At 34.2% G+C, this 12,500-nt stretch overlaps 4 protein-coding genes across 4 annotated transcripts in view; all 4 read right to left on the bottom strand.

Moving 5' to 3' along the window:
• Positions 1-680: 680 nt before the first annotated feature.
• On the bottom strand, positions 681-1,818 carry LOC147466610 (uncharacterized). Its single transcript, XM_086534797.1, has 2 exons — positions 1,687-1,818; positions 681-1,049 (listed from the first exon to the last, which is right to left on the bottom strand). The coding sequence occupies exons 1-2, from the start codon at positions 1,816-1,818 to the stop codon at positions 777-779; spliced, it is 405 nt and encodes a 134-aa protein (XP_086390923.1). The 3' UTR covers positions 681-776.
• Positions 1,819-3,573: 1,755 nt separating this feature from the next.
• LOC147466609 (uncharacterized) lies at positions 3,574-4,598 on the bottom strand. Its single transcript, XM_086534796.1, has 3 exons — positions 4,467-4,598; positions 4,036-4,185; positions 3,574-3,904 (listed from the first exon to the last, which is right to left on the bottom strand). Exons 1-3 carry the CDS (start codon positions 4,596-4,598, stop codon positions 3,620-3,622), a joined length of 567 nt encoding a protein of 188 aa, XP_086390922.1. The 3' UTR covers positions 3,574-3,619.
• A 1,530-nt stretch (positions 4,599-6,128) lies between these two features.
• On the bottom strand, positions 6,129-7,290 carry LOC122260425 (uncharacterized). Its single transcript, XM_086534795.1, has 3 exons — positions 7,147-7,290; positions 6,646-6,795; positions 6,129-6,514 (listed from the first exon to the last, which is right to left on the bottom strand). Exons 1-3 carry the CDS (start codon positions 7,288-7,290, stop codon positions 6,230-6,232), a joined length of 579 nt encoding a protein of 192 aa, XP_086390921.1. The 3' UTR covers positions 6,129-6,229.
• Positions 7,291-9,210: 1,920 nt separating this feature from the next.
• The window catches only part of LOC122266605 (uncharacterized), a 3,960-nt gene continuing 670 nt past the window's right edge, over positions 9,211-12,500 (bottom strand). The window contains exon 3 of the mRNA XM_086534794.1: positions 9,211-9,632. Within this exon, the coding sequence (XP_086390920.1) occupies positions 9,312-9,632 (321 nt within the window). The 3' untranslated portion in view covers positions 9,211-9,311. The remainder of the gene's footprint in view (positions 9,633-12,500) is intronic.

Below are 12,500 nucleotides of genomic sequence, written 5' to 3'. Positions count from 1 at the left end.
CCATATACTTATGTTTATAACTCTAAATAGAGAAATAGATAGACAGATGTATTCTATGGATTAATACTTAACCAGTATTGTAAAAGACCAATATTGTAAAAGTGGATAAAATTCTTATCTTTGAAAAAGTTTATTTCATTCTAAAGATAATCTAAATAATTCCATTTTGATTTTGACGTCCGTTTCCGCTATTCTAATAATTGTTATCATAGTAACGCATAAAGCACTTAATGAAACTCACCTTTTTTGTCTTATTTTCTCTAATAATGTATATGAATGAAATTATGAGTAGGCATACTTACATTCATATTGAAATATTCTGAAAAATCTGATGATTATACTAATATCAATGACAAAAAAAGTCTTCTTCACTGAAGCCTGAACATTGATCAGTATTATTATTCTTTTTTTTTTTACGTTTCTTTTCTTTTCTCTTTTTTTTATCTAATTTATTTTGTTGTTGTTTGCCATTCTTTCCACTGAATGTTGGTAAGATTCCTTTAACTTTTTACATCTGTTTGTATATTCTAAATGTATTTGTTTTTTCATCAAGAGGTATCAAACGAATATCAACAGGCTCGTCTAACTCACTTCTATTTCTGTCTTAAAATCAGGCATATGTAAGACTATCTGATAGATTGTTTTTTTTTTCATTTGATGCTTCAATAAAGTTTCAGATGTATGAAAAATATCTTTATTTCATATATGAGAAAATAAATAATTTGTTAGATACATGTTCCTGACATATATTAACTTATATCAATATTTCTCTGTATTTAGGCATAGGTGGGGGGAGGGGGAGCGTAGGCGGGGGGAGCGGGCTTGTAGGTGGGCTTGTACTCGGGGTACTGAGCCTCGCCCTCGTAGGTCACCTCAGCTACGAGACCGTCGCCGTTGTCCACGTAGTTGACGATCTGCTTGCGGCCGTCGGGGAGGTCCACGGTGTAGCTGCCCTCGGTCTTGTAGCCGTCGCGGGACTCCGAGTGGCCGAAGTTGGCGCCGGAGTAGCCGTCGGAGACGCCGTAGTTGTAGTTGTACTTCGCGGGCACCTAAACAGGTGAAAGATCGATTAAAAATATTATTATTATACTTATTCCTTTTCTATTTCAAATCAATCTTTACAAAAGTGTAAAATGATTGCAACATGAACTATTATTATCCATTGTCTACAAGTACTCACTTCAAGGTGCTCGGGCTCGTAGTGTTTGGGGGCGTGGTAGGCGGGTTCAGGGGCGTGGTAGGGTGCAGGGGCGTAGGCGGGGGGAGGAGGGGCGTACACTGGGGCCTTGTCGCACAGAGCGACGACAGCCACGCAGGCGAGGACGGCGACCTGTCAAAAGAGATGTGATGATAAAATTGAAGGAAAGAAATCTGACCTGTTTGAGTATATAATGAAATGGTTTATTACCATGATCAAGAAATATTTGGAAAATTAGCGATTTGGTCATATATAGCCTCGCCCGGGAAAGCATGTACCTGACCCTTGACTGTGTGAGGGAAAAATAATTAATAAATGGTCTAACAATAGGAAGAAATACGGGAAACAAAAAAAAAAAAGAAAAAAAAAAAGGATGACAAATCAAAGACGATTTTCATGTAAAAAAAACATTTAAATACACAACTGTCCTGATTTCAAAAAAGAAAAGATCTCTCAATTTTAGCCACGTATTGTACATGAATCAATACAAGCCCCGGGTACTGTTCATGTAACAAAGTTGACCAGGTATTCACTGCTGTAAATCCAACACTTGGTAATTCATTCACAAAGTGGAAGGCTTCCTTTCGTTTCACAGGAGGATTTCGTACCTTGAGAGACATGGTTAGTGAGTGTGTGATGGTTAGTGGTTGACACTTCCCCTTATATATGTCGGGTGTGTGTGTGTTCATCCGTTGACTCTGCTGTAGACCTTTCTCTTACAGCCTGAGGGGATGATTATCGAGCCCTTGAAATGGCTTGCTGGTGATCGCTAATGGGATAAAGAATATTTTGACTGGAATATATACATTATGGTGAGTTTATAAAGAATTGAGTATATTAATCAGTGTGTTTTCTTAGGAATTACATCCTTTTTCTAAACACATATTATTGATATCATTGATTTTATGTTGTATTCTATCTTACGTTGATGTATATGTATATATATTTATGTTTATATATATATGTATATATATATAAATATAGATATAGATATATATACATATACGTATAAATATATGGGATATATATATATATATTTATTCATATGTATATATATATACATATATGTATATAGATAGATACATGGATAGATATAGAGATCGATATATACATGACATGTACATTACACTATACACTCAGAGTGACCTTCCTTTCCGTTTCCTTTGCGTGGCGCGTGAGGTTCTGCGTTAGGAAATCGTCCGGTTTACCAGCCGACGGGCGGTTAGTAACACACATACACCCATATATATAAATATGTACATATATATATATATATATATATATATATATATATATATATACATACATATATATATACATATACATATATATGTATATATACATATACATACATTTGCATATACATGTATACAGTATGTGTTTTTACATATATATATGTACATATATATATATCTATATATATATATATATATATATATATATATATATATATACATATATATACATATATATACATATATAATATATATATATATATAATATATATATGTATATATATATGTGTGTGTGTGTGTGTGTGAGTGTGTACGTATATATATGTATGTATATATATATACATTATATATATATATATATATATATATATATATATATATATGTGTGTGTGTGTGTGTGTGTGTGTGTGTGTGTGTGTGTGTGTGTGTGTGTGTGTGTGTGTATACTATAATATATAAACATGTATACATACATATATATACTTGTAGATATAAATAGAGAGATAGATAGATAGGTGTATTCTATGGATTAATACCTTATCCAGTACTGTAAAAGGGGATAAAATTCTTATATCTGAAAACTTCATTTCATTCTAATGATAATCTGAATAATTCCGTGATGATCTTAAAGTACCTTTTCGATATTCGAGTAATGTGACACATAATGCATGTTGAAATTAAACTAAAAAAAACGTCTGTCACCATAATCTGAAAAATCTGTTGATTATAATAATATCAATAAAAGCGCAAAAAAAGTCTTCTTAACTAAAGAAACTTGTATCAAGAAATTAAATCTTTCCAGATTATACTAAGTCTGAACACTTTCCTCTAATCTTAGTCTTTATCCCATTCGCATTCACTTTTTTTTCATTTTTCTTTTATATTTATTTGTTTTTGTTTTTTGTTTTTCTTCCCATTCTTTGCATTTCATTTGTTTTATTCAAAATGTTATTTGCTTACTCATCAAGAGGTATCAAGCGAACATCAATCGGTTCGTCTAATTCAGTTTAATTTCAGTCTTGAAATCAGGCTTATTAAGATTATATTAAATTCAGTTTTTCATTTGATGCTTCAACAAAATTTGATTTATGGAAAATAAGATTTTTATTTCATATATGAGAAAATAAATAATTCGTTAAAAATATGTTCCCGACATACATTCACTTATAACATTCTCTCTCAGTACTTAAGCATAGGTTGGGGGAGGGGGAGCGTAGGCGGGGGGAGCGGGCTTGTAGGCGGGCTTGTACTCGGGCTTGTACTCGGGGTACTGAGCCTCGCCCTCGTAGGTCACCTCAGCTACGAGACCGTCGCCGTTGTCCACGTATTTGACGATCTGCTTGCGGCCGTCGGGGAGGTCCACGGTGTAGCTGCCCTCGGTCTTGTAGCCGTCGCGGGACTCCGAGTGGCCGAAGTTGGCGCCGGAGTACTCGTCGGAGACGCCGTAGTTGTAGTTGTACTTCGCGGGCACCTGGAGAGAGAAAGATCCATTAAATTTTTTATTATTCTATGCATTCCTTATTTATTTCGAATCCAGTCTTTACAAAAGGGTAAAATGATTGCAACATGAACTATTATAATCCATTGTGTACATGTACTCACTTCAGGGTGTTCTGGCTCGTAGTGTTTGGGGGCGTGGTAGGCGGGTTCAGGGGCGTGGTAGGGTGCAGGGGCGTAGGCGGGGGGAGGAGGGGCGTACACTGGGGCCTTGTCGCACAGAGCGACGACAGCCACGCAGGCGAGGACGGCGACCTGTCAAAAGAGTTTTGATGATAAAAAAAAAGAAAAAAAAGCCGACCTATATGCTTATATAATGAAATGGTAAAGAAATATTTGTAAAATTAGCGGTTTGGACATATATAGTCTCGCTCGGGAGAACATGTACTTGATCTGTGTGTAAAGGGTAAAAATAAGGAAAAGCTAGTCTAACAAAGGGAAGGAAAAATGTGAAAAAAAGACGAAAAAATGTGTTGTTCTAATTACAACAAAAAAGATCTCTACATTTCAGCCACGTATTGTACATGAATCAATACAAGCCCCGGGTATTGTTCATGTAACAAAGTTGACCAGGTATTCACTGCTGTAAATCCAACACTTAGTAATTCATTCACAAAGTGGAAGGCTTCCTTTCGTTTCACAGGAGGATTTCGTACCTTGAGAGACATGGTTAGTGAGTGTGTGATGGTTAGTGGTTGACACTTCCCCTTATATATGTCGGGTGTGTGTGTGTGTTCATCCGTTGACTCTGCTGTAGACCTTTCTCTTACAGCCTGAGGGGATGATTATCAAGCCCTTGAAATGGCTTATATGTGATCGATAATTTGTGAATATTATCCTTTCTTAACATATATCACTATTATCACTGATTTTGTTATAAGTCATACTAAGTTGACAAAAATGGAAACAAAATATAAGTATGATATAATATATAATGAGAAAGGAATTGTTACGTAAATATGGAACTGAATTATCAAATTATGAATAATTAATTACTGAATAGGAAACATGCATAATCATGTGATAAAAAAAAGAAAAAAAATATATATATATACAAATATATACATATATATATATATATATATATATATATATATATATATATATATACACATACATAAACATTTGTAGAAATATATACATATATATTTGTGCGTGTATATAGATAGATAGATATAGATATATACACATTCACATGATATGTATTACATTGAACATTACTAGAGGTGATATTCCTCTCCGTTTCCTTCGCGTGGTGCGGGAGGTTATGTGTTAGGAAATCGTCCGGTTTACCAGGCGACGGGCGGTCAGTAATACACACACACACAAACACGTAAGCATACACACTTATATATAAATATGTGTGTGTATGTATATATATATATATATATATATATATATATATATATATATACATATGTATATGTATACATACTTGTATATACATATACATATGTATATAGATAGATAGATGTATTTTATGGATTAATACTTTATCCTTTACTGCAAAAGGTGATAAAATACTTATTTTTAAAAACCTTATTGCATCCTTTTCGCTATTCTTATGATTGTTATCATAGTAACGCATAACGCACATAATGAAACATACTTTTTCTGTCTTATTATTACTAATAATGGATATGAATGGAATTATGAATAGGCTTACAGTACTTATCACACTGAAAAAAAATCCGTCACCTTATTCTGAAAAAGCAAATGATACTAACATAAAAAAAAAAGTCTTCTTAACTGAGGAAACTTATTTCAAAGAATTTCATCATTGTAGATGATACAATGTCTGAGATTTATCTTTTTTTCATATTTTATCTTTCATCTTATTCATAATTACCTTTTTTCGTCTTCTTTTTTGTGTGTCTTGCCCTTTTTTGCACTTCATATTTGTAAAATTCAATTAACTTGTATCTTTTTGTTTTATTTTAGACGATATTTGTTTATTCATCAAGCGGTATCAAGGAAATAGCAATAGGTTTGTCTAAGTCACTTCTATTTCTGTCATGCAATCAGGCATGTGTAATACAATCTCATAGACTCGGTTTTTCATTTAAGGCCTCATCAAGAGGTATCAAGCGAACATCAATAGGTTCGTCTAATTCAGTTTAATTTCAGTCTTGAAATCAGACATGTGTAAGACTATATTAAATTCAGTTTTTGATTTGATGCTTCAAAAAAAAATCAGATTTATGGAAAATAAAATCTTTATTTCATATATGAGAAAATAAATAATTCGTTAAATATATGTTCCCGACATACATTCACTTATAACATTCTCTCTCAGTACTTAAGCATAGGTTGGGGGAGGGGGAGCGTAGGCGGGGGGAGCGGGCTTGTAGGCGGGCTTGTACTCGGGCTTGTACTCGGGGTACTGAGCCTCGCCCTCGTAGGTGACCTCAGCTACGAGACCGTCGCCGTTGTCCACGTATTTGACGATCTGCTTGCGGCCGTCGGGGAGGTCCACGGTGTAGCTGCCCTCGGTCTTGTAGCCGTCGCGGGACTCCGAGTGGCCGAAGTTGGCGCCGGAGTACTCGTCGGAGACGCCGTAGTTGTAGTTGTACTTCGCGGGCACCTGGAGAGAGAAAGATCCATTAAAAATGTTATTATTATACGCATTCCTTTTTTATTTCGAATCCAGTCTTTACAAAAGGGTAAAATGATTGCAACATGAACTATTATAATCCATTGTGTACATGAACTCACTTCTGGGTGTTCGGGCTCGTAGTGTTTGGGGGCGTGGTAGGCGGGTTCAGGGGCGTGGTAGGGTGCAGGGGCGTAGGCGGGGGGAGGAGGGGCGTAGACTGGGGCCTTGTCGCACAGAGCGACGACAGCCACGCAGGCGAGGACGGCGACCTGTCAGAATAGATAGGATAATTCAATAAAAGGAAAGAAACCCCATCTATATGCGTGTATAATGAAACGGTTTATTACCATGATCAAGAAATATTTGGAAAATCAGCGGTTTGGTCATATATAGTCTTGCTCGGGAAAGTACGTGCGTGACCCACAGTATGTCTGTGTGTAAGGGGGGGAAATGAAAAGTTATGCTAACAAAAGGAGGGAAAAACGGAAAAGTTAAAAAAAAAAAAAAACTGATAGATCAAAGACGATTTTCATTAATTAAAAAGAAAATAAAAGTATAAATACACAACTGTCCTAATTTCAAAAATAAAAAATCTCTCCATTTTTAAGCACGTATTTTACATGAATTAATACAAGCCCCGGGTATTGTTCATGTAACAAAGTTGACCAGGTATTCACTGCTGTAAATCCAACACTTGGTAATTCATTCACAAAGTGGAAGGCTTCCTTTCGTTTCACAGGAGGATTTCGTACCTTGAGAGACATGGTTAGTGAGTGTGTGATGGTTAGTGGTTGACACTTCCCCTTATATATGTCGGGTGTGTGTGTGTTCATCCGTTGACTCTGCTGTAGACCTTTCTCTTACAGCCTGAGGGGATGATTATCGAGCCCTTGAAATGGCTTACTGGTGATCGATAATGGGATAATGGATATTTTGGCTGGAATATATACATTATAGTGAGTTTATAAAGAAATGAGTATATTAATCAGTGTGTTCTCTTATGAATTATATCCTTTTTCAAAACACATATTATTGATATCATTTAATTTTATGTTGCATTCTATCTTACGTTGATATAGATTACTTTCAGAAAATATCAGTAGAAACAAAAGGTGAGTAATCTGAAGATAAATGAATTTATACGTAAATGTGGAACTGAATTAGATGAATTATCAAAATTATTAATGATAACATATTGAATTAGCAAGAATAAACAATCATGTTATAGGTATACATTGTACATATAAATGTACATAGATATATATATATATATATATATATATATATATATATATATATATATATATATATATGTATATAAATGTGTACATGTATATGTAAATTTATTTATTTATATATACCTATAAATATATAGGATATAAATATCCAAACATATATTTATTTATTCATTTATGTATATATATACATATATATATAGACAGATAGATATAGGGATAGATATAGAGATCGATATATACAAGACATGTACATTACACTACACATTCTCAGAGGTGACCTTCCTTTCCGTTTCCTTTGCGTGGCGCGTGAGGTTCTGCGTTAGGAAATCGTCCGGTTTGCCAGCCGACGGGCTGGTAAACCATACACCCATATGAGTATACTCGGGTTTGTACACACATACACCCATATGAGTGTGTGAATATATATATATATATATATATATATATATATATATATATATATATATATATGTATATATATCATAGATATATATATATATATATAAATATGTACATATATATATACATATGTATGTATATATATACAGTATGTATACAGTATGTGGTTTTACATATATGTGTATATATGAATACATACATACATATATATATATATATATATATATATATATATATATATATATATATTTATATATATATATATACAAATATATATAAATATATATATATGTATGTATATATGTATATATATATAAAATGTATATATATATATATATATATATATTATATATATATATATATATATATGTATGTATGTATGTATGTATATGTACATATATATACATATATAAATATATATATATATATATATATATATATATATAAATATATATATATATATATATATATATATATATATGATATACATAAATGTATACATATATATATTTGTAGATATAAATAGAGAGATAGATAGGTGTATTTTATGGATTAATACTTTATCCAGTACTGTAAAAGTGGATAAAATTCTTATCTCTGAAAACTTCATTTCATTCTAATGATAATCTGAGTCACTCCGTGATGATCTTTAAGTACTTCTTCGCTATTCGACTAATGTTATCATAGTGACACATAATGCATATTGAAATTAAACTAAAAAAAGAATAATAATAATAAAATAAAAGAAAAAAAGGTCTGTCGCCAAATTCTGAAAAATCTGATGATTATACTAATATCAATAAAAGCGCAAAAAAGTCTTCTTAACTAAGGAAAATCACTTTTTTCTTCTTTTTTTTTTCTTTCTTTTTTTCTTGCCATTCTTTACATTCCTTTTGTTTTATTCAAAATGTTATTTGCTTCCTCATCAAGAGTTTTCAAGCGAACATCAATAGGTCGTCTAATTTAGTTCTAATTCAGTCATGAAATCAGGCATATAAGACTATATTAGATTAAATTTTTCATTTGATGCTTCAATAAAATTTCAGATTTATGGAAAATAAGATTTTTATTTCATATGTGAGAAAATAAATAATTCGTTAAATATATGTTCCCGACATACATTCACTTATAACATTCTCTCTCAGTACTTAAGCATAGGTTGGGGGAGGGGGAGCGTAGGCGGGGGGAGCGGGCTTGTAGGCAGGCTTGTACTCGGGCTTGTACTCGGGTTTGTACTCGGGCTTGTACTCGGGCTTGTACTCGGGGTACTGAGCCTCGCCCTCGTAGGTGACCTCAGCTACGAGACCGTCGCCGTTGTCCACGTATTTGACGATCTGCTTGCGGCCGTCGGGGAGGTCCACGGTGTAGCTGCCCTCGGTCTTGTAGCCGTCGCGGGACTCCGAGTGGCCGAAGTTGGCGCCGGAGTACTCGTCGGAGACGCCGTAGTTGTAGTTGTACTTCGCGGGCACCTGGAGAGAGAAAGATCCATTAAAGATGTTATCATTATACGTATTCCTTTTTTATTTCGAATCCAGTTTTTACAAAAGGGTAAAATGATTGCAACATGAACTATTATAATGCATTGTGTACATGTACTCACTTCAGGGTGTTCAGGCTCGTAGTGTTTGGGGGCGTGGTAGGGTGCAGGGGCGTAGGCGGGGGGAGGAGGGGCGTACACTGGGGCCTTGTCGCTTAGAGCGACGACAGCCACGCAGGCGAGGACGGCGACCTGTCAAAAGAGTTGTGATGATGAAATTAAATGGGAAAATATAATCCGACCTGTATGAGTATGAATTGAAATGGTTTATTACCATGATAAAGAAATATTCGGAAAATTGGTGATTAGGTCATATATAGCCTCGCTGGGGAAAGCATGCACCTGACCTATGTTTGCGTGTAAGTGAAAAAATCATGAAAAACTAGTCTAACAAGAAGAAGAAATACGGGAAAGTTTTTAAAAAGATGACACATCAAAGACGATTTTCATGAAAAAAAAAAGAATGTTAAAATACACAACTGTCCTAATTACAACAAAAAAGAGATCTCTCATTTTCAGCCACGTATTGTCTATACATCAATACAAGCCCCGGCTATTGTTCATGTAACAAAGTTGACCAGGTATTCACTGCTGTAAATCCAACACTTGGTAATTCATTCACAAAGTGGAAGGCTTCCTTTCGTTTCACAGGAGGATTTCGTACCTTGAGAGACATGGTTAGTGAGTGTGTGATGGTTAGTGGTTGACACTTCCCCTTATATATGTCGGGTGTGTGTGTGTGTTCATCCGTTGACTCTGCTGTAGACCTTTCTCTTACAGCCTGAGGGGATGATTATCGAGCCCTTGAAATAGCTTACTGGTGTTCGCTAATGGGATAATGGCTATTTTATCTAGTTTTTTTTCCATTAATACATTATGTAAGTATATTCATATATACATTGTTTATTTAATTGGAAATATCTTTTAAAACATATATCGCTAATATCATAGAGACTATGTTTTATATAATGCTATCACAAAAAAAAAAAAAAAAAAAAAAAAAAAAAAAAACATTGGAAGTAAAATATAAGTAATGTGAATTATGGATTAATAGGGAATTGAATTAGTAAGATGAATTATCAAACTCATAAATAATCAAATATTGAATCAGTAAGCATAGACAATCATATATATGTATATATATATATATATATATATATATATATATATATATATATGTGTGTGTGTGTGTGTGTGTGTGTGTGTGTGTGCGTGCGTATATACATATATGTATGTATGCTTATGCATATAAACAGACATAGATATATATATATACAGAGATCCTTTGCTTTTTTATAGTTGAAAAAATAGGATGCGATTTCGATTGCATTTACACAAAGAAATATGATTAGTCATGTTTCATAACTTTTTAATCAAGGTATGGAATAATGATAATGAAAATAATGAAAACATTCTGAAGTTTATACAATTTCGATTGAGAATTATACTCAAAGATTTTGTTATCCATTGGATGAGAAAGATTAATGACATGCCTTGATATTCTCTTGATCATCTCCGTTAGTGAGATATCTAAATTTTGTCTTGTTTTTTCTTTCTCTCTCTTCTCTCTCTCTCGCTCTTTCTCTCTGTCTCTATCTCTGTCTCTCTCAGTCTTTCTGTCAGTCTCTCCTCTCTCTGTCTTTCTTTCTATCTTTCTCTCTCTTACATAACTATGAATTATAGATTGAGTTGTTTTGTGCTTTCTTTCTGTCTCTGTCTGTCTCTTTCTCTCTGTCTTTCTCTTTGTTTATCTCACTTTCTCTCTCTATCTCTATTTCTCACTGTCTTTCTGTAAGTCTCTCCTTCTCTCTCTCTGTTTGTCTGTCCCTCTCTATTTCCCCATTTCTCTCTCTCTCTCTCTCAATCTATCTATCTATTTATCTTTTCCTCTCTCTTAAATAACTAACCAATAAAGACCAGAAAGTGGCGATGATGTTGGGCCAATTAGTTATACATTAGCCCTGATTTCAGTTACTTATTGTTTGATTTATTTTCGTGTATATATTAACTGGTTTATCTATACTAAGAACTTTATCCTTTGTATATCTGTGTTTGATAATCTAATAAGCATCAGGAATACATTAGGTTTATATTCCTTAGTACATTGTAAGGTGGGAAGGTGCGAGGCAATCTGTGTACTTTGTATTTGTAAGATTCCTTTAACTTGTAACATATATTTTTTTTCTTATTCTAAATGCTATTTTCTATTCATCAAGATTTATCAGGTGAATAGCAATAGGTTCTAATTTCGTTCTTTTTCAGTCTTGAAGTCAGGCATGTGTAAGACTATCTGATAGATTTGGTTTTTCATTTGATGCTTCAATTAAAGTTCAGACTTACGGAAATATAACATTTTATTTCATGTTTGAGAAAATAAATAATTCGTTAAATATATGTTCCTGACATATATTAACTTCTATCAATATTTCTCTGTATTTAGGCATAGGTGGGGGGAGGGGGAGCGTAGGCGGGGGGAGCGGGCTTGTAGGCGGGCTTGTACTCGGGCTTGTACTCGGGGTACTGAGCCTCGCCCTCGTAGGTGACCTCAGCTACGAGACCGTCGCCGTTGTCCACGTATTTGACGATCTGCTTGCGGCCGTCGGGGAGGTCCACGGTGTAGCTGCCCTCGGTCTTGTAGCCGTCGCGGGACTCCGAGGCGGCGAAGTTGGCGCCGGAGTACTCGTCGGCGACACCGTAGTTGTAGTTGTACTTCGGGGGTACCTGGACCGATTAAAGATTAAGGATTTTTTCAATATATTTTCACGGGTAGCTTGTAATTTTATGGAAACAATTTAATAGT

This window comes from Penaeus japonicus, unplaced genomic scaffold, assembly GCF_977035675.1.
Source record: "Penaeus japonicus unplaced genomic scaffold, GWHDUDI00000001_assembly GWHDUDI00000042, whole genome shotgun sequence".
Classification (NCBI taxonomy): domain Eukaryota; kingdom Metazoa; phylum Arthropoda; class Malacostraca; order Decapoda; family Penaeidae; genus Penaeus; species Penaeus japonicus.
Note: the sequence above shows the minus strand (reverse complement) of the source record. Positions and strands in the feature narration are given on the sequence as shown.